This window comes from Nanorana parkeri, unplaced genomic scaffold, assembly GCF_000935625.1.
Source record: "Nanorana parkeri isolate BGI_ZX_2015 unplaced genomic scaffold, ASM93562v1 scaffold1, whole genome shotgun sequence".
Lineage (NCBI taxonomy): Eukaryota > Metazoa > Chordata > Amphibia > Anura > Dicroglossidae > Nanorana > Nanorana parkeri.
The window spans coordinates 1044024-1064706 of record NW_017306269.1 but is presented as its reverse complement, the minus strand read 5'-3'; the positions used below and the strand labels follow the sequence as shown (position 1 = coordinate 1064706).

Genomic DNA, 20683 nt, shown 5'->3' with positions numbered 1-20683 from the left:
ACGCGCATATGAAAGAATCTACTAATTCCAGCCACAGTATTTTATTTCTTTATCTTTCTCTTTATTCCAGATTGGAAAGGAACTCGGTTCACCTCAAAAAAAAAAGCGGAAAAAAAAAGCATAATGTCTTGAGGCAAAATGAAGTGTATTTAAAATGTATATATTGTAGAATGCCTTTGTTTTGAACTTGAACACACTGCAAAACTTCACTATTTTCCATGCCACCTGACTCTCCCCTCATTTGTTTTTCCCCGTTCTGCTGATTACTATGCAACAATGCCTTCAACTTGTGGTTCCATTATTTAACTACATGCACAGTCATAGCTGACCCTTCCTGATCAATCTCCAATCCATACAGGTTTGACTGATAAAAGAGCCAATTAGATTTAAGCAAATTAAGGGACATCACCAATGTCAACCAGTTATTAAAAGATGTGCTGGACTCCGTGCATACCAAACAGAAACACTCCAAGACGTATTAAGAAGAAAATATAGTAACCCCATTACTAGCCTCTAACCCACCCTGGAAAAAAGCTGAGAGGTATTTGATTTAATTTAGGGACTAGAATCAAACACTTATTATTTTCAATGTGGAAATTCTTTTACACTATAATGACCTGAGTTGTGTATAACCATTCCCTCACCAAATAAACTAATAATAACCAATAACCAAATAGTGCAATGTAAACTTTGTTTACATTGCACTATAGTATGATATAGTATACATGGCTTATTATTTGAAAGGTAACATATAAGGTTATACTAAATATTAATAGAATGATCATACTATGATAATGTAGCACTGACCAGGAACATTGTAAAGGTTAAACATTTTAGGGAAAAAATATCTATTTAGATGTTTTTACCATTCAATAATTGGCACCGGACCAGCACTAGGAGGAGAAACATTGGCTTGATTCATGCGTTTTATGTGCATTATCAGTAATCGTGCATTTTAATGTGCTGTCAGGCTCCATTCACATCTCGCCATACTGGGAACGCGTGTCGTGTACGTGCATGTTTTTTCTTCTGCGTCCCCATTGATTTCAATGGGTTGCCAAATGCGCAGCAAATGTGTGGGGAAAATGCAGGTTTTCAAGTAATGGCACCGCAAGTGCGTTGCACGTTTTTGACGTGAGCACACGTCAAAGGATGCTTTTTTCCCAGCGCTTGGCACACATTCATGGAGTCCCTAGGTACGAACAGGGACTCATTGGGGGGAATTTATCAAAACTGGAGCAGACAGAATCTGGAGCAGTTGGCCATAGTAACTAATCAGCATCTATCTTCAGTTTGTTCAGGTAAGATTTGAAAATGAGACAGAGAAGCTGATTGGAGTGCAAATCTGCTCCAGATTTTGTCTGCTCCAGTTTTGATAAATTCCCCCATTGTCTTTTTTTTAGGCTCCGATCACACAGGACGATCTGGCATGCCTGCTGCAAGAACCTACAGGTTCCAGCAACAGGAATGCCAGGTGTCCAGCATGGTTAGCTGCTGGAACGCACTGGATTCCATACTGTTCAGCTCCCTGATTCTGGGGGAGGGAGCATGGCAGTGCATTCACGTCAATGGGACCGCAGCCACACACCCCCGATCGCCCACACTGGAACACGTGGCACAGCAATGCCCACGTTCTGGTGCAGTGCAATCACAAAAAATGGTACAAGCAGGCATTGTTGTGCCACGTGTTCTGGTGCGGGCGATCGCACTATGGGCAGGGGGGCGTGGTGGTGCATTCAAGTCAATAGCACCCTAGCCACACACCCTCTCTTGCCCCGGAACTCAGGGAGTCAGACAGTATGCGATCCAGTGCATTCCAGCTGGAATTCTCTGGAATTGGTGTGAACAAGCCCCCAGACGTATTAAGTATAACACTGTCCCTGAATAACATATGTCCCTGCATCTCTATCCCCGCCTCTGACCCTGCCTCCCCTCCACGCTGCTCTCTTCATCTGTTCTTCTCCCTGGTTCATTGGGAATAACACAAAGGAGATCTACAGCAGCGCTTCAGCAATCTTACCTTGTGCACTTACTGAAATGCTGCTGCATATCTCCTTTGTGTTATTCTTGATGAGCCAGGGAGTCTAACTTTTATTTTATCTATGGGGACAGGCGGGTGCATTGAATGCAAGTGATACAATATTTAGGTTTAGGTGCACACTGTTCTTGCACTTTGCTTTTTCCTTTCAATCAAAAGGCAGCTCCAAGAAAAAATAAATGGTCAGTATCAATTGAATTCTCTGCTTTGGGCACTCCAATCTTAAAAAAGGCCCTATCTATATAAAATACTAATAAAAGAAACACACAAAATAAATGAAAACCCCAAAATACCTTCATGGGAACAAAAATAAAAAGTTTACCCTAAAATAAAGTCCATATTAACATAAAATAAAACCAATATACCCCCAAAGGAAATTAAAAACCCAAAATGCCAGCCCCTGAAATAGAAGCCCATTTGCTATGGATGAAACAACAACTAAAAGCAACCACATGCCTCATATCAACCACATAATAAAATCAAAAGACAAAAAAGCCCCAATATTAAAATAAAAAAAGGCAGCAAAGAGGTCGATTAAAGCTAGCAATCAGAATTAAAGTACAGTTTTCAGCTGACCCTAATCTCTACCTATGATGTTTGTCAACTTTCCATATGCTTTGCCTACACCAACTTCAAATTCACTGACGCTATAGCTGCTCTGTGCTCCTATTGTTATAGCGAGGGGGCTGGCTTATTCAAATGGCCCTTCTAAGCCTGCTGGTCATGATTCAAAGGCCATGCAGTGATTTATAGTTTAAAAAAATCCCGGGAGAATCTGCACATATATTTGCCAGGGCCAAGAATCTAAAAACCGCAGGATTCACCTTGAACCTATGGTGGTGGAGAACCTGAATCTCATCCCTTCTATGCAGCTACTGGCCTCACTGAAATTTTTGAATGGAGAATTCTTATTGAAGATGCCCTTAGGATGTACTTCCTCAATACACTGACACAATTTCACTCAGCCCTGTGAAAGTGGACTTCTCAAAAAGCCTACCTTCTGAACTGCAACCTAACATCTGACCAATTAAACATTATCACTGCTTGCTGGAAGCACTGCTTTATGGGTTATGTAGTCTTGAGAAATTGAGATTATATCACAGCAAGCAACAGGGAAAGAGATGCAAAACACACTGGGAATCCAGGAAGTGTGTGAAAGTGATGGGCAGACAGAAGGCAGCACTCACTACAAAAAAGGGATTTTCTTTCAAGTACGCTTTAATTGCATTATCAAAAAAAACTCTAGCATGTATTTCTAGTAGAATGCTGATGTTATAAAAGGAGAGGATATGCTCGGACTTTACAACTCCTCTCTCTTACTTTATTTTGCAAGAAAAAAAGAGGCATATAATGGTCTAACAAGGTGTTTCAGTATTAAATATATTAATTTAATACCAGTGTAATGGTACAAAAGAAAAAAATGATTGCATCTGAGTAAGACTGTCTCATTGGCAAAAACATTTCTCAGTACTGGCCTATTCCCTTCCCCTTAATGTTGGTTTGATCAGGCCAGAAAAGAAGACATGACTGAGCATTTGCATGGGTAAAACTTGGCGATAATATAAATTTAGCTTAGACACCTACTCACATTAATGCCGCATGCTCTTCCACATGATTCCTCTAAATGATGTTAATATACATCCAGGCCATTAAATAAAAGAAAGAACGAGCGAGAGCCAATTTAACTAATGATGTATACTATTAACTTATCACAAGGTCATCAAATAAAAGCCGTCATTCAAACATTATTTAACTTTATTCACAGCAATAAACAACAATGCAAACACTCTGGCCGTCCTTAGAATAGGTTTTACCCACGCTTATTCCGCCTTTGATAAATTAACTGAACACTTCTCAATAATCGTGCCAGAATTCAACATAAAAAGCACTGCAACAGTGCCAAAGGTAATAAAAATTCACAATTGCTATATAAACTATGCATTCGGTGGAAACAAAATTGGAAATAAATATGTTCACTTCATCGGAAAATGCATTAAAGATTCATACAAACTGCCTTGTAATGTTTGAATGTTTAGATAGTTATGGGTAGGTGTTAAATTGTCAAGTGTTAAAGAATTCTCTGTTACTTTCACGGCTGTACGCCACCAGTGGTGAACGGCATTAGATGGGTACTCCAGATTCGCAAGGCACTGCAACTGGTAGATTTTGGTGCTGGTATCTTTTATTGCAGCACATGTAGTCTTTGGTGGCAAAAAAGAGGGGAGGCGAGTGTTCAAAGAAGGGGTCAATTTTAAAACAGAAATGGTTAGTGTTGGGTTAGTGGGGCAGTCAATGTTAGGGTTACAGGAAGGGTTAGTGTTAGGGTTACAGGGAGGGTTAGAGTAAGGGTTACAGGGTGGGTTAGTGGTAGGGTTAAAGGGAAGGCTAGTGGTAGGGTTAAAGTGAGGGTTAGGGTTGGGGTTACAGGGAGGGTTAGTGGTAGGGTTACAGTGAGGGTTAGTGTTAGAATTACATTGAGGGTTATTGTTAGGGTTACAAGGAGGGATAGTGTTAGGGTTACAGGGAGAGTTATTGTTGGGATTACAGTGGGGGTTAGTGTAAGGGTTAATGGGAGGGTTAGTGTTGGGGTTACAGGGCGGGTTAATGTTAGGATTATGAGAAGAGCTAATGTTATGGTTACATGGAGGGTTAGTGCTAGGGAGAGAAGGTTAGAGTTAAGATTGAAGCTACAGGGAATGTTAATGTTATAGCTATAGGAAGGGTTTATGTTAAATATATAGGCAGTGTTAGGGTTGCAGGTATGGTTAATATAAGGGATACAGAGAGGATTACTGTGAGGGTTACAGGGTTAGTGTAGGATTGCAGGAAAGTATAGCATTAGAATTACAAGGAGAGCTAGTGCTACGTTTACACGGAGGGTAAGTATTAGAGAAAGAGGGTTAGTGTTGGAGCTATAGGGAGTGTTAGTGTTGAAGTTAAATGGAGGATTAGTGTTAGGGATACAGGGACCGTTTGTGTTAGGTATGCAGGGAACATTAGTGGCAGGGTTATTGTTAAAGATTCAGGAAAGCTTAGGGGCTTATTTATAAAGATGAGCCATAAGGAATGGACCATAAAATGTAGGCTGCGATATGGAGTAACCCTGGAGAGTATATCCATTATATTCTAGAAGGTAACTCCTACATTTTGCAACCTATTCATAAAATGCATGCTGCAGTATGGTGCATGTGGTATCCTACAGAGTTCTGATTGTTTAACATAGAAGAGACAACTCCATGATTGAAGAAGGGTCAGTTTCATGACTTTATCAGGTCATGCGCCTGGACTCAGTTACCAGAATTTTTTTCCGCTTCTGGAATCCAAAATGCACATTTGTAAAGCACACTGAAGTGCCTCGTAAATTTGCATGTTTTTTTTCCCCTTTTTTTAAAGCAGTGGTATAGCCGCAGTAAGGCATGCATTTTCAGGTATGAACATGTCTAGCAATACCTACCTCCAGGTGGCATGGTGATGATGACAGGGTCACTGGTCACGTGACCTTGGCTATTAGAAGCGTTCACAAAGGCAGTGTAGCTAGAAAAAGGAACCAGGTTATCAATGGCGACCCACTTGATATTTTCTTTACTTTGATGCAATATCCTCCTGGAACTAGAGATGTTGTAAACGGTGTCACCTGTTAAATAATAGTAAACATCAAATTATCTAAAGTCATGATATGCAGCAAGCATTATATATAAAGATGTGTGCATAGAAAAAGAATCATGCAGGGCAGAGCAACAGGTACCCTTTAACGTTGCCTTCTGCAGCCTACTACATTCAATCGTCCATTTCTCTGTTCAGACACCAGGTGTGAAGATAATATCCTGAACTTTCGTGTATGGGGATTATGGCCCCCATTTATCTAGCTCCCATGTAAAAACACTGGTCCTTGGTGATTGGCCGCTTAAACACCCAGTGCTGTCACATAGGGGAGAAGAGATAGTCCTCAGCCCTGTGTGTCCCCAGGTTCTTTTGCTCTATTCTTCCCTCACTGAACATAGTGGTGGAAGGAACGGTGAGTATGCTGGGGAAGCCAATGCTATACTTCTATATGTGTCTCCAATAGGCAACAAAAAAAGAAATTGAAGTGGATTTACATCCACACGGGTGAAATACATATATATTGACTTTTAAATTAGTTAAGCCAGTCTTCTGATCCAGGAGCCTCTGCAACAATGAAGCATGGACAATAAATGCACTGATTCCATTCTAGCTTCCTTCTTTGCTTTCTGGTCAAGGGACAGTAGATGGCAATGGCAGTGCAATGATGCATGCTGCACGGGGTGGAGGAGGCGAGGTGACAAGGGAAGATAGAAACCTGAACCAGGAAATAGGGATCTCACCTAACTGGCTGCACAGTGTGGTAGATGTGACTGGCTGTACATAATTACAAATTGTTTTAGGAGTTAAAACAGTTGACATATATGTAGTCAGCTGTGTATTTAGCAGTTTTCCCGGAGTTACACTTTGAAGCCACTCCTTTGCCAGAATTAAAATGAAAAAAGTGCCCCTTACATAGAAGAAAGTTCCAATGTACTTGTTCATACCTAAAGTAATGCTTGCACAGCTACTATGGCTGGAGTATATTTAGCATTTAACATACTTGTGCATGTGTCGGATGCAAGGTTTCCCCCTGCATTCCACGGTTCAGTCGGCCAGCCCCTGCATCAATATTGTGACCTGTAGTGACATAGGGGTCTGCAGGATGAACCACAGAGCGAGAGAGAGGGGAACAAGCATGTTACCCGCCTGTTGGTGTCACATTCTGAAGACTCTTCAGGCAGCTGTATCTCCAATACAGCACAAATCAGCAATGGGGGTGGAGGAAGAGCTGAGTATGAACTCTCTTTGTAGGTGCACATTATTTTTCAGTGATAGGGTCACTTTTGACATCTGTGTCAGACCTCCAGGCCTAACACATGAATCCACACTTTCCTCATGGCCCCCAGTTCTGGTTACTGTCACATAAAACTATTTAGGATGCACTTTGGAATTCTGCTTAGTAAGGGTATGATCTAATGGTGCATATGACTGAAATTGGGACCTGGGTACAGGATAAAAACTGGAGCAGCAAGAATGAACCCACACAGACATGGGTGACGCACAGGAATTTCTGTAAAGTTATTACTTAGGAACCATGCCCAGGACTCTGGCACTGGAAGACAGGCTCGCTAACCTCTAAGCCAATGTATAACAATGTGGTTATACCTTTAACACACACGCAGATTGAATAAAACTTTTTTTTTTAGAACTGCTATCACATTTAAAGCAGTTTTGTCTGGAACAGTTGTTGCAAAGTTCCATTACCGAGCTCAGGCATTATGCAAATGAAGATTATCTCTTTTCTCTATTGGTGTTCATAATTCATGGATGCCAATAGAGATTTTGGGCTCTCTGGGGAGACTCTCAGCAAGGTAGCCAAGGCAGACTTAGAGGATGAAAATCCATAATCAAATATCTAGATTGATTGTGTCACTTGCACTTCTATTGATTTGAATTGGGCTGGCTGACCTGAGAGAATAATAGAAGTGTGACTAAAACTGATTTATGGGTATAAAGTATGTCCTCTGTTGAATGGTAATCAAACTGTATGGTTTAACTCTTTCAGGAGGTTTATAAGACTGATTAATGAAAAGCAGCAAAGGAAAAGTGTAGTAAAAGTGCAGCTATTGTACAAAGCAAACTGTCAGATCGTGTCTTTCAGCTAAAAAAAAAGGAGTTGTGCCATGGCAGTATAAGACCAATACAAACAATTACACCTTTACATGAGGACACCTTTCCTTCCCAACAATCTCTATCTGAGCAGACCTGAACCCAGAAACAAAGACATAGCTCTCTCTGCTTCATGTCCAGATAGAACAAGTGATCATTAATTTCGCCAATGATCTGGCAAAGCCAAAGCTGCAGGATGGATTGTTTGCCATGAATTACCAGCTAGTGAACTAGTAAAGGGGTGTTTTCCCATTCAGGGAAAAATAACAATATCTGCACATAGCCCACACCCCAAGGAGAATATACTTACACTGCAAGAACCTCCACCACCTCCCCACTGCAGCATCCCACCTGTCTATGCCCCAGTATTTCGTTAACATGAGAGTGTTCATGGCTGGCGATTGGGTGCTCAGGACCAAAACAGAAGTAACATGATCCCCCGCACCTGAATGCCTGGCTCTGTTAGCGAGGGTGCAGTGGTGGTAAGGGAGTACGTCTCAATAAGTACACATACCTGGGAAACTGTCACTTTGCCTTAAATAGTGGCAAAAACTGACAGTGTCTTTTTAACAGTACCTATCCGTATACTTTGCTCTGTCCCCTACTCTCGCCTACCTATGTTCCCTTCTAATCTGGACCTTTTTCAAATAAGGGTGATTATATCATCATGGGTGATTGTGTCATATGACCATAAGTCATGCAATCATCATTCAAGTGATCACCTATTAGCCCTTTCACTTGATGACTATAGATCAGCAGAAGTGGGAAGGGGATCAGCTTCAGATCAGCAAGTTCAGGTAAAATTATTCCATCATTGCTAGTTGTAATAATGTCTTCGTGGAATGACGTTTGGCTTTCATTGACACAATACCAATTCCAGAGCACGGAAAGTTCAGTAGCTTTTAGCAGATCATAAGCAGGACAGCCTAAACCGCAGAATAGGGTACAAGGTGGCTAAGGGTTGCACACAGCCACCCACAAATTAGGTTCCTGATTAGGTCTGTATGCCTTGAACCAAACTGCCAGCATAATAGGTTTATAGCTTGTCCTACTCTTCCAGTCTATCTGTGTCTATGTGGCTATAAGGTCCAAGCTATATAGGGTCTGTTTTTCAGCACAAGAACAGGTGCAGGATAGTTTAAATGAGCTTTGTATCCCTAAGGAGCTATTTAAATCCCATTGCACCCTTAAAAACCACCCAATACTCACATTCCCAATTGTCTGTACAGTATTTGCCAAAATGGTGAAATTTCCCTGAAAATCTCCCAAATTTTGACAACATTTCAGGGAAATCAAAAACCTTTTATTTTGATCATCCCTGTTGAGGATATTTTGGTAACTCACAGGGGTTGATTTACTAACCTTATAAACACACCACGAACGTGTATACACCTCTGCAGTGTGTTCCCTCCCAGCATGATCTATGGGTGGAATCTAAACACCTTTGTAATGTGTACACACCCAGCAGGTGTGTTGTGCAAAGCCCTGAAGGAATTCCAAGGTGATGTTGGGTAAATTAGCTCTATGTTGTGTTGCTTGCGTTGATGAATGCAAGGAATGTAAATGCATGAGCTAACCATTTTTGTCTAAACTGTGAAGCAGCATTATATATGCATCATGTGCATGATTTTTCCATATATGGCATTAGTGGAAATATGCTTTTAGAGACTTTTTGGTTGATAAATACGTTTTGCTGTGTGAAAATCACACACACCTGGTGTGTGTGTGTGTTTAGGTTAGTAAATCACCCCCACAGTCTCAGGATTATTGCCAGATCCCAAAACCTGACATTATTCTGAGGACTGGTTAGCTATAACCTCCTGGATATGACTACCTTTAGACTTTTATTAGTCATAATCCATTTTGTTGGTAACAACGGCATCCATTGAACGTAAAAACCATCTACCTTTTTTGCTAAATTTTTATGTCACCCTCCTACAGGGTCCAGACAAATAAGTCTAATTCAATCCCATTAACATCTCCAGCCAATTAATTTCCTATCCTTCCTTCACAACCTTTTCCCTTGTCAAGTCTTGTCATCCCATCGAGTTTACCTGCTGCTCAAATTAGCTAACCACATCGTAAAGATGAAAGAATATGCCTTCTTCCCCAACCCCCCACCCTGTCGGTTTTCCCACCGCTAAAATATGCACAGAGTCCATTCTTTATAACCATCAGGAGATAAATGACTGGTTTTCCTTACTGAAGAATATATAATGGTTAAAAAGTCACTTTTTTCTCCCAGCTCTACATAAATCACAGAACTAGTCAATATTTAATAATGCTTGCCTTAGACCGGAGTCCCTTGATCACCCCTGTCATGTGTAATAGCTCCCTCTTCGATGTCTTTGACATAAAAGCTTGGCTTTACTGCAGTACTAACATGTAGAGGGTCATTACAGATCGACATTTACCTTAATCTGTGACTGCCAACCATGAACCGATAAATTCCAGCAGATTCCGCTGGGACAAATCAGTAAAGTTCTCAGCGGAGAGAAATCAAAGAAAATTCTGCGGAGAACAGAATACATTTTCTGCGAGGGCTGCTTGGCAAATGGGTCCTGACTTTTTGAAAGTTCTTTTGCTGCACAAGCTGGCAACATTTAGTGTTATGTTGACAACCTGACAGACAGATCGACACTCAGTGCTGACATGTCGGAGGAGGCGATGTGGAAACAATGCCACATTAAAAGGGAACTCCAGAAAAAAATTAAGCCCATTTCAGGCAAGCAGTAAAGTAATCACCCAACCTCTCTCTGCTTGTCTAGATGTCACCACAGGGTCTAATTGGATCCAGTACTTGAGGCCACTAGGGGGAGAGGTCTGCAGGTTGGCCTACATGTGATGCAGCTGATGGAGGCTCCACATGCTATCATGCAGCATGAGGAGGAATGGATTACATTATAGGAGCACAGAATTGCCCCATCGTCGCTGCATCGCTCAACAGGACAACTATCACATAAGTAAAGTGGGGTCCCTCTAATGTCTACCTGTGATACCACTGCCATCATGACGTAGCTCTAGACTTGCTGGGGTATTCCCTTGATGCCCAGACCACTGAAGGAGCTAGAGGACACTGTTCATCTTCCAGCCCAGATGTTATTCAGTGGCCATGGGCTGAAGATCAGAACTGCACTCTTTTTATGTGGTGAGCAAGAAAAAGGGAAGGCTGCATTTTACTAGAGACATTAAAGCTCAGTTTAAATAAAAAGTGAGACTACAGTTAGGCTTAACGTTTGCTCATTCTCTGCAGCTTGTCTTTGGTGTTGGCCATGCCTCCATGCTATAGGGTTGTATAGAGATGACAGGACCTCAGTAGATGTGGCATTGTGGTCATGTCCCAGAGAGCATCCTTAAGCTGAGGAAAACCTTCCCAGCATGCTTGGTGGAAGGAGAAATTTAGGGCTGAGCTGGGGGGCATGGAGAGAAAGGAATAATTTACAGAATACACAGGATTATGCGAATGCCTAGGGAAGAGAGGTGCAGATAAACAACACTAAATCTTCCATCTATGAGACCAGTAGCTCTCATTTCTGAAGTGAGCTGGAAGTACAGAGCAGAGCAGTGATCTGGCCATGGTATATATACCTTAGCAGAGGTAACATTTGTTCATACACCACAAATTACAAAAATCCCTGTGCTTGGTGTTGTGCTTTAAGTTCTTCTTTTAACGTGGTGAATATTATTTTAGCAGTATTCACCCTGTTGTATGATTGGATTTGCCCGTCTTTCCACTTGTCCAGCAAAAATGGAAAATATATATTTTTTTCCTTTTTCGCTAAATCTATTGTCGCTCTACACCTCATAATCTTACAAGTGCTTCACAGCAGCACACATCAAAGTCTTCATTGCATAAAAAAGGGGACATGGCAAGCTTTGAAAGAGGTCAATAGAGACTGCCTATCATATATTCAACTCTTTGGCACATATGCTTCGAAAAATGGTACACAAAACGGGCCTTTTCATGACATTCTTTGGGGAATGGAGCACAGACTGAGCACAGTCTTCTCTGGTTTAAAACAGAAGAAAAGGAAAAAGAAGAAAAAATAAAAGTAATACAAATGGGCTTTTGGTGAAAGGTGAAATGTTACACTTGGCTTTTGCTGTTGTGAATTCACTTATTGGATGTGTGTTGCTGTTACAGAAGAGATAATTGTTTAGAAAATGCCACTTTCAATAAATGTGAATTTGTGTGTTGATAATTTATATCTGTCTGTGTCCCCATTGCAAGTTAACTTTCACTTCCTGTTGACAATATGGACACCAGGGCAGGAAGTGAGGGTTAATCCCTCTCCACCCCCGAAAACAACTTTTTTGTGGATTTGTTTTTTCCATTTTTAATTTTAAAGAGCTGGTTACCTGGATTGACTTAGGCAACTTCAGTGCTTCTGATGTGAGGATGAATTACTCCAGAACTACAGCAGCTACATTGAAGGCTTGTTTTAAAGGTATTGTTCTGGCTGCTAAGTATTTGTAAATACTTGCATGTCTATAGCCTGGCCACCAGTTCACTATCTGCTCAACTCTGCCCCATACAGATATCTCACTACTTTCTTTGAAAAAACCTTCAGGCTACCTATTGTCTAAATCAGGGTAGCAAACATCCGGCCCTCCAGCTGTGGAGAAACTACAAATCCCATGATGCATCTCTCTTCGGGAGTCATGTCTGTGGCTGTGAGAATCTTGCAATGCCTCATGGGATTTGTAGTTCCACGACAACTGGGGGGCCGGAGGTTTGCTACCCCTGGTTTAAATTAATATTTTTAAAAAGCACAACAAAATGCTACCAGTAATTCTAATAATAATACAAATGATGATGTCTAGGACATTGTAACTACCTTCTATTTCATAGAACAGGCCACTAAAATGTATATCGTAGGTCATGTGGCCATTGGGCTTTTCGGGTCCTTCCCATGTCACCAGAGCACTTCTTGGGCTGTTGATGGTTGAATAAAGAAGAATAGTTCCCTCTGGCTTGGTCTCTTGGGTGTGGGCTTCAACCTGTGAAATAACCAAAGGAAAATGTCAACTCAGAAAACATTTACAGCAAATGTACTGAATATAAATATTCCAAATAGACAGAAATCATGCAGATCGTAGCAATGAGAATGTGTGCAAGAAGCAATTTTCTTGATTGTAGTGTCAGTTTGCATCAACAGAATAGACCTTGATGAGACAATGCTATATGATTAACACTTTCCCTGCCACCAACTTAAGATGTATGGCAGAAAAGTAGGCTTTCAGCTGGCCAGGTCAGAGTGTTCACAGCCATTGATTCAAAATCTGGTGGTTCCCCTAACCCCTTTCTGCTGACATTACCAATACCAACACTCTGCACTGTCCCTGCTTGTCACTAATTCTCCCAGATGGTTGCTGGCAATTTGTTTTGCTCTATGTCCCCTATAATCTCTGCTGCTCTCCCTCAGTCTGTCCCGGCAGAGACAGCAGGGATTGGGGGGGGGGGGGGGGGAGAGTGGGGTGGTGTGATGGGGGGGATAGTGGGATGTCATGGCGGAAAGGAGAGGGGGGGTGGGGGGGGGGGGGGGGGAAGAATTGCAGTGCAGTCACACAGTAGGGAGGATCGAGCGGATTATGACAAGTGGGACAGTGGTACTGGATTCAGGATGGTAAATATGTGTCACATTTGTGTAAATATGTGTGTTCCTTCACACTTTCATTTCTGAATGACCACCAGAGTCATCAGTACTGATGACTCTGGTGTTCATTCATAACTGAGGAGATAGTAAACATACTACGTTTGTGAATGTGCAGGAAGCACTCTGTAAAGTGTTCATTGAGTGCTGGTGGTAAAGAGGAGAAGAAGGTTAGGGGCTCTATGTCCTCAAGCTCTTTCTCCATTTCAAAGGATGGAGATCTAATTTTACTAAAGCTCTTGTCTGACAGTAACATTTAAAAATAGTTATAAAAATCAAAAGAATAAAAAAAAGAAATAACCCCCGTCCACACACAACATACATGTGCACCAGTGGACATGCATTGTGGTACATATAACACACGTGTTATGCAGTGTGTTGCAGCAACACATTCCAGTGCTTTTTAAAAACATTTTAATACAACATTCATTCAATTGTATGCGCAGCAGAGCATTACATCACATTGCCATGCATTGTAACATGCTGCATTGTGATTAGATGTACAGTATGTCTGCATCATTTTATCATAATGCACACTAACACAGCACACATACAGCACGGCAGATGAAGGGTTACCACAATGCAGAGATGTGAGGCCAACCGCAAAATTTTTTGCATAAGTTACTTATTTACAGTTTTGTGTACCTTCGATTTCCACTGTTTTGCAGCAAAGGTGTAATTCAATATTTACAAATATTTTGGTAAGAATTTTGTAAGTTATATTGTTTTTGTGTGTGATGGTAATTCATTTTAGTGGACCTACATAATCAGTAACACCATCAATTTATGCTACCGACCCTGTATTTTCAGAAGATGGTAGATTTGGTGGGTCTTTTACAAACTCTGAAAGCTGTAAGAAAAAAATTATAAAAGTAAAAAATTGCAAAAATTGCCTAGGCACCTAAACTTAACAGAGGAGCACAGGGCCTGGCAGTGCAAGGTTTGGTTAAACACTGCATTGGTACATCAACGTGTGCTGATCTTTGTGCAGGGATTGGGAGTACTAGCATAAATGTTAGTGTGGAACAGTACCTAAGCTTTTCACATCTACAAAGTGCATATAGATTGTAAAGTGCTACGCTAATGTTAGGGTTAGTGTTAGGGTCAGGGTCTAAGGGAAAAGATCACAGGCTAAGCTAAAAAATCTGGTATTTCCCCGAACTTTCTGTCTTGGTGACATTCACTAGGACAGATTGGTGAATCACTCAGGGACTCAGAGAGAATAAAATCCTTGCAGAGTATATATCTTTACCCCACTCTTTCCTCTTTATAGAAAAAAAAGCATTTACAAACAGTTTTAGTTTTATGGCTTCAGTAAGGTTTGGAGGACCTGTTCATCCAAAAATGTCATGTTGATTACATATGGAGCCTAGTGGGCTGAATCAGCCCCTGGTATTTTATATGTCTCAGATGCTAAATCACACTCTCATACTGTATTTCCCAACTTTATTCCTCCTAAATTGGAAATCTAGAGTGTTCCCATCCTTCTCTGTGTGTTCCAGGTACACATGTTACATTCTCTATCAAAGAAACAAACAGAAATGCATAATGAATGTTAGAAACCCCTCATAATAGACCCGGGAGCTCAGCCCAAAGATCTTATCAACAGAGCCCCCAAGAGATAAAATAAACTGGTGGTTTACCTTTCCAACATCTACTTAACACTGAATAAAATAGGTGACCTTTCCTTTGTACACGCAGGGCAAAGTAAAGGGGTCATTTAACTACACCCTCAATAGCAGCATGTACCCCCTTTTCCTCACTTCTATTACTGCTGTTTGGTCACTGGCACTGTGGAACAATAGCCTTGTGTAGGCTTCAAACTGATTTGTCTGAGCTTGCACAGCACTATGGACTCCTGCAACCTTTTCAAGTGACATCACTGTGCCAATCATGAAGCACGAGTGCTGTACATGGCAGAGGGGTAGTGAGTCACGTGATCCTCCATACCCAGAAGTACTGGGTATTACACTTTGCTCCTGGTGGCTGAATGGCCCGTAGGGGGAGTAAAGGAATATGGAGTATGTTATGCTGGTGAACAGGTGGTGAGAGGCTAATTTTCCCCTTTAGTTTTCACTACACTAAATTTATAACTATTAGGTATAAAAACACAATAAGAATTAGGTTAAGGTTAGGGGTCAAAAGACATAGGTCAACATTTTTTACTTCTGTTTATGGCACTGAAACTTCCTTGAGCTATTTGACAGTGGTTTGTTGACCCCAAAAAACAATGTGCTATCTTAACCTATCCTTAACACTAAAATGAACCCCTGCAACAGCATACTTGTCTTTTTTGGCACCTGAAGTACCAGGACCAAAAGCTACCAATTCCAATCCAAGATCTCAGCGCTGCAAATTAGAGATTGCTTCCAAGATCCATCATATCCTTTCCAAGATTCTGTCCATGTTTGACAACCATTACCGCTATGAAAAGTCTGTGCATATAACCTCAAGCTTTTCTCTCCAGACTGCATAAGTACAACATTTTCTTCTAATCCTTGATAACCTGTATATACACTGAGAACATCCCTCAGACTTTTATTTAATTTCCATCTTTACTCTGATGTCCTTAATTTTTTTTTTTTTAAACTTCTTACATACTTGAAGTTAAAAATGAAGACGTGGATCTGGCATTGTGCCAGGCAAGCTTTTAAGAGTAAATATTCATCAAAGTAGGCAAAGCTATAAAATGTTTAATGGTAATAAAGTGTGCATTTCTGCTCTACCAATCCGGGTGGCATGAAAAGTTGGATCTGTTTCAAAGAGCGAGATGAAACCCTTTTAAAACAGACAATTATGAGGATTTTCTTTGTAAAGTTATCTTATGAAGTCAAAACGCAGCACACGATCAGCCTGTGCGAGACTGACCACTTTCTGACCCCTTCACTTACTTTGAAAAGAAAAGAAAAAAAACACACTAAAAAAAAACACAGGAGATATTAGTAATTTGGTATATGCATTTAAAGTGGACCTGAACTCAAAAAATACGATTTTTGGAGCTACCGTCAAATCTTTTTCTTGGAGTCTATAGAAGGACACAGGAATTCTGAAACAATTGGGTTATATGCTGCTGCCCACTGGAGGTTTGGACACTGGCACACAGGAAAAACAATAAAGGCCAGTCCCCATAAAACCCAACCTCCAACAGTCATGCCTCAGTTCTGTGAGCTAGCAGTACATAGGCCAAAAGGCACAGAGAGATGGGACCTGTGTCTCTCAATGGATAGCAATTCCTGTTGTAGCACCATTGGTATTGGCAAATATATACTCCCGTGTGTTCGCCGAACACACAAACTGCTGATGTTCGAGTCGAACTCACGTTTGGCTCAAACATTGAGCCCAACACTACTCTGCAGTCATTTCTCTGTCTGCAAGCATTGGATCGATACTTGTGCTTTAAGTGTAGTGACATTGGGGCCTGGATACAAACAGGCAAATGTAAGACAGAAGCTACTGTTTAGATCTCACAGAGCATGTTGGTCATCTGTGCTCTACTTCTTACTAGGCTGCCTCTTTACAGGCCAACCAACTGTGGCAGAGACCAAGCTTTACCAGCTCAGATGGTTCTGGGTACTGAGTCCATCATCCATCGCAAGTGCATACTGATTATACCAAGTGCCCTGGCACTATATGACGGGTTGTATGATGCCTAGTTTTGTAGATGCAGAGCTGGTGTCCCTGAAAAAGTACCCAACAGGCCAGGAATTACCAACAAGCTTGAAGCTAAAAAGGAATGGTAGAGTCATATGGCTAGCAGTACTTGTCTGGGGGTAGAAACAGTTCTGAAGTTTAGCCGCTTTCAAGAAAGCTCTTCAAATGTAGGCTGGGTCTTCTTCGTGAAGCCTATGTTGTTTACACACAGGGTCATGCTGGCCATGATGCCAAGGTACTAATGAAAGCATGGTGGCAGCAGCACTGGAGCAAGAGTTTCCATAGTGGACACTTCGTTCTCAGTTCAACTCAGTAACACTGAGCCTTATAAAATACCTTTGACATGTATAGGAAAAATATGTATAGGAAGAAGGAATAGCTCAGGGTTTTCTGCCAGGCTCATACTACTGAAAGGTTTCCGTAGTGCCACACTGTTCTGCCAGTGATGTCACTAGGAAGTGACCAGCTCCTTTACAAATACTGATCGCTGTACATGCACACTTAATGTTATAGCTCCGGCATTGTCCTCAAGTTACCCTGGCTGCAGGCAGAAGTCTGGTAGCGGACCCCAGGCCACTTCTCTGGCTGTTTTGCCTCTCAACTAGTTATTCCAGTGGCCCAGAGGATGGTTGCAAGAAGGGATGGCAAAAATGGCAGCCTTAGGCAGCATACACCCCCTGCATGGCTTTATGCTTGATTTATCACAAGTCAGAATCAAACTTCCAATGTAGATTTGAATCTTATTGGTGGTTGTGAAGAACGTAATAGCAGTGAGCCCTGTTGTACAAGGCCTAAGGCTGATACCAAGTCAAATTCAGGTACTTACACTGTTCGCAATAAAAAAAATAAAAAATAAGAATGATGTATGAATAAATACAGGACTGCATTAATTTTTGTCTTTTATACTGCCTAGAGTTCAGCTTTGCAGTGCATATAAAGACAAAATGTTTTTGGGAGTGTGGGGGGGGGGTTAGACCTCTTGTCAGGATATTATGGCCTGATGTGACATGTCTAAAGGGGGTTTCCTGACATTTCCATGGCATTACACTAGCGGGTTAACCCCCATAGCTCCCCTTCAGTTAGGATCACATAGCAATACACTGAACAGCCCTCCCAGAGACAGCGTTTCTCTTTTTATCTCCTTTAAGGATCATGGTGGAAGATCTTTCTTCTCACCTAGCTGTAGTAAAGCTACGGCTGACTGCAAGATGGAAGAGTCTGCGATGTCCCGCTAGTGGCCTCTAAGTAGAGTCCTTGTGAATAAGCCCCTATATGGTGATGGTGTATTATGCCCTGTTAAACACAAGGTGGAGTGGTAGCAACCTTTTACAGGTGGTAGAAAGTGGTAATCCTAATAGGGTTAATGCTGTGCAAGGCATGGGTTTCTGGAGCACATAGCATATGTTCTAGGATGTAGAAAGGAGGAAGTGCACAGCGCAATGCTGCCAGTGTTTCTGTGAGGCATTTCAAGCCCTGCCTCTGATCCTCGCACACGGCCGGGACATACAGCTGTCAAGCCTTCACAGAGTTAACTGCAGTTCAGTGTAAAAAAACGGCATATTACTTTACTGTGCCGTTTTTTTACACTGAACCGCAGTTAACTCTTTGACAGCTTGACAGCTGTATGTCCCGGCACTGTGCGGGGATGTACTCCTGTCACTGGTACGGTACCGCGGGTGGGAGCGGCTCTATCTCGGGGGGGCAATTGCCCCATTGCCCCCACACCTAGTTCCGCCACTGGTTTGGGCATGCATGTGTTGCAAAAATTAGGCAGACTGTGCAGGAGCGGGTGACATCACAGTCATGCAACGGCCCAGCGCTGCTATTTAAAGCCTTGGGTGCTCAGTGCAGTGAGGAGACCATTTAGTTCAGCGCAAGCTGAACAGGAACCTCTCCATTTGAAGGTAACACTCACTGCTGATTTCCCTCCCTGCTGAGCATGACCTGTAGCATGTGTTAAGCACTAATAATTGCCTCATTACCTTGTTTAAATAGGCTTTTGTCACTGCCACCTGCATCTCCTCTGGTAAAGCCAGGATGAACAGGTCACCTACAGCTGGGTGAGAAGAAAGATCTACCACCATGATCCTTAAAGGAGATAAAAAGAGGAACGCTGTCTCTGGGAGGGCTGTTCAGTGTATTGCTATGTGATCCTAACTGAAGGGAGCAGCAAAAATCACCGTAAGCAGAGAAGGTAAGGAGCGAGAGAGCAGTAGGTAGGTTTTCCTTCTTTTTTAGCCAGCACTGACAGCATGTTTACCCTTTCAGGTCCTCTAGGTCTGGACATAGGTCTAAACATGCATCTAATCAAAGAAGCTCTGGAGAGGGAAAGTTGTCAAGCCATCCTCGTTAGAGATCGGATTCTCCAGCAGTGCCACAGTCTCAGTCACTGTGTGTCTGAAGCCCAAACAACTGCAAATAGTAAATTCTGGGCATGTTCAAAGCAGTCAGTAGAGGGTAAATCTCTGTGTGGGAACTGTCTGGTACAAGCAGCCAGAGAAAAGGATGCAGACAGCAGAGAAGTTGTTGCTCTCATAAAACAGGTTACACACTGCAATTGTAAGTATGACCATACCTCCTCTCCCACCACCTCAAGCCACACAGCCTTCAACCACTTTTCCTCAAGCCTTTCAGGAAAAAGACCCTGACTTTTAAGAAAGTTCCTCAGAGAAGGAGTCAGGAGAGCATTTTGTGATTATATCCCTGTCTAACCATTTGTGAAGGCAGTGAGAGATGGGAGAAGTCACCAGAACCTGCAAGAAAGCATACATTTGTACAAACACCTGAGAAGGAGGTATTTACTTTTCCATTCATGGAAGCTATAAGGAGCTGGTGTGGGACAAGTGGTGGAAGGTAGACAGAAAACCTTCTATGCAGAAGCAGCTGGTAAAGCTATACCCATTTAGGGAAGAGGAGGTCAAGCACCTTGACACCCCCCCCCCCCCATTGGTGGATACCTCTTTGATGCAACTTACCAGGCATGTGATCCTTTGGAGGATGCAGTTTCCTTCAGAGATACCTTAGACTGCAAGATTAATGTCAACCTAAAAATTGTATATACAGCCACAGCAGGTGCATGTTGCCACGCTGTAGCATTAATAGCATTGGCAAAGGCCATGAACGCCTGGGTAGAAATCATGGAAACATCAATTCATTCAGGAGAGGACAAGGAGGATAAAGTAACTGAGCTTGAAAAGCTGAAACTTTGCTTAAAGTTTATGGGTGAGGTGGCAATGATATTCTTCTCTCCTCTTCAAGAGCTTATACTTGGTTACAGAGACAAGTTTTGTGGCTTAGACCATGGGTAGCCAGCCCAGGCTCCAAACAATCTGTGTGTAAGATTCCTCATGGAAGTCAGTCACTGTTTGGCAATAAGCTTGATCAAGCAATTACTAAAGCCCCAGGTGGAAAAATCAGGGCTTATACCAGATAAACGCCTATTGAGGCACAGGAGATTTCAATCCTGATGTCCACCGCCAGGATGAACTAGAGAAGCTAAGACTTATCAACCAGTGAAGTAATTCAGACGAACATGGAGAAGTTTGCAGTCCTCATTTACAAAGTCAGGTGGACAGGAGCAGCAAAAAACTTTTTGAGGGTGTGTGCCCGGTTTTGCCCTGGGGAGGGA

General features: G+C 42.0%; 1 protein-coding gene across 1 annotated transcript in view; it reads right to left on the bottom strand.

The window, feature by feature from the left end:
* Window positions 1–20683, bottom strand: part of USH2A (usherin) — a 534204-nt gene that overhangs the window by 228996 nt on the left and 284525 nt on the right. Inside the window, exons 38-40 of the mRNA XM_018556052.1 lie at window positions 12578–12751; window positions 8636–8649; window positions 5493–5641 (exon numbers count right to left, since the gene is read on the bottom strand). Coding sequence (XP_018411554.1) covers window positions 5493–5641; window positions 8636–8649; window positions 12578–12751 — 337 coding nt within the window. The remainder of the gene's footprint in view (window positions 1–5492; window positions 5642–8635; window positions 8650–12577; window positions 12752–20683) is intronic.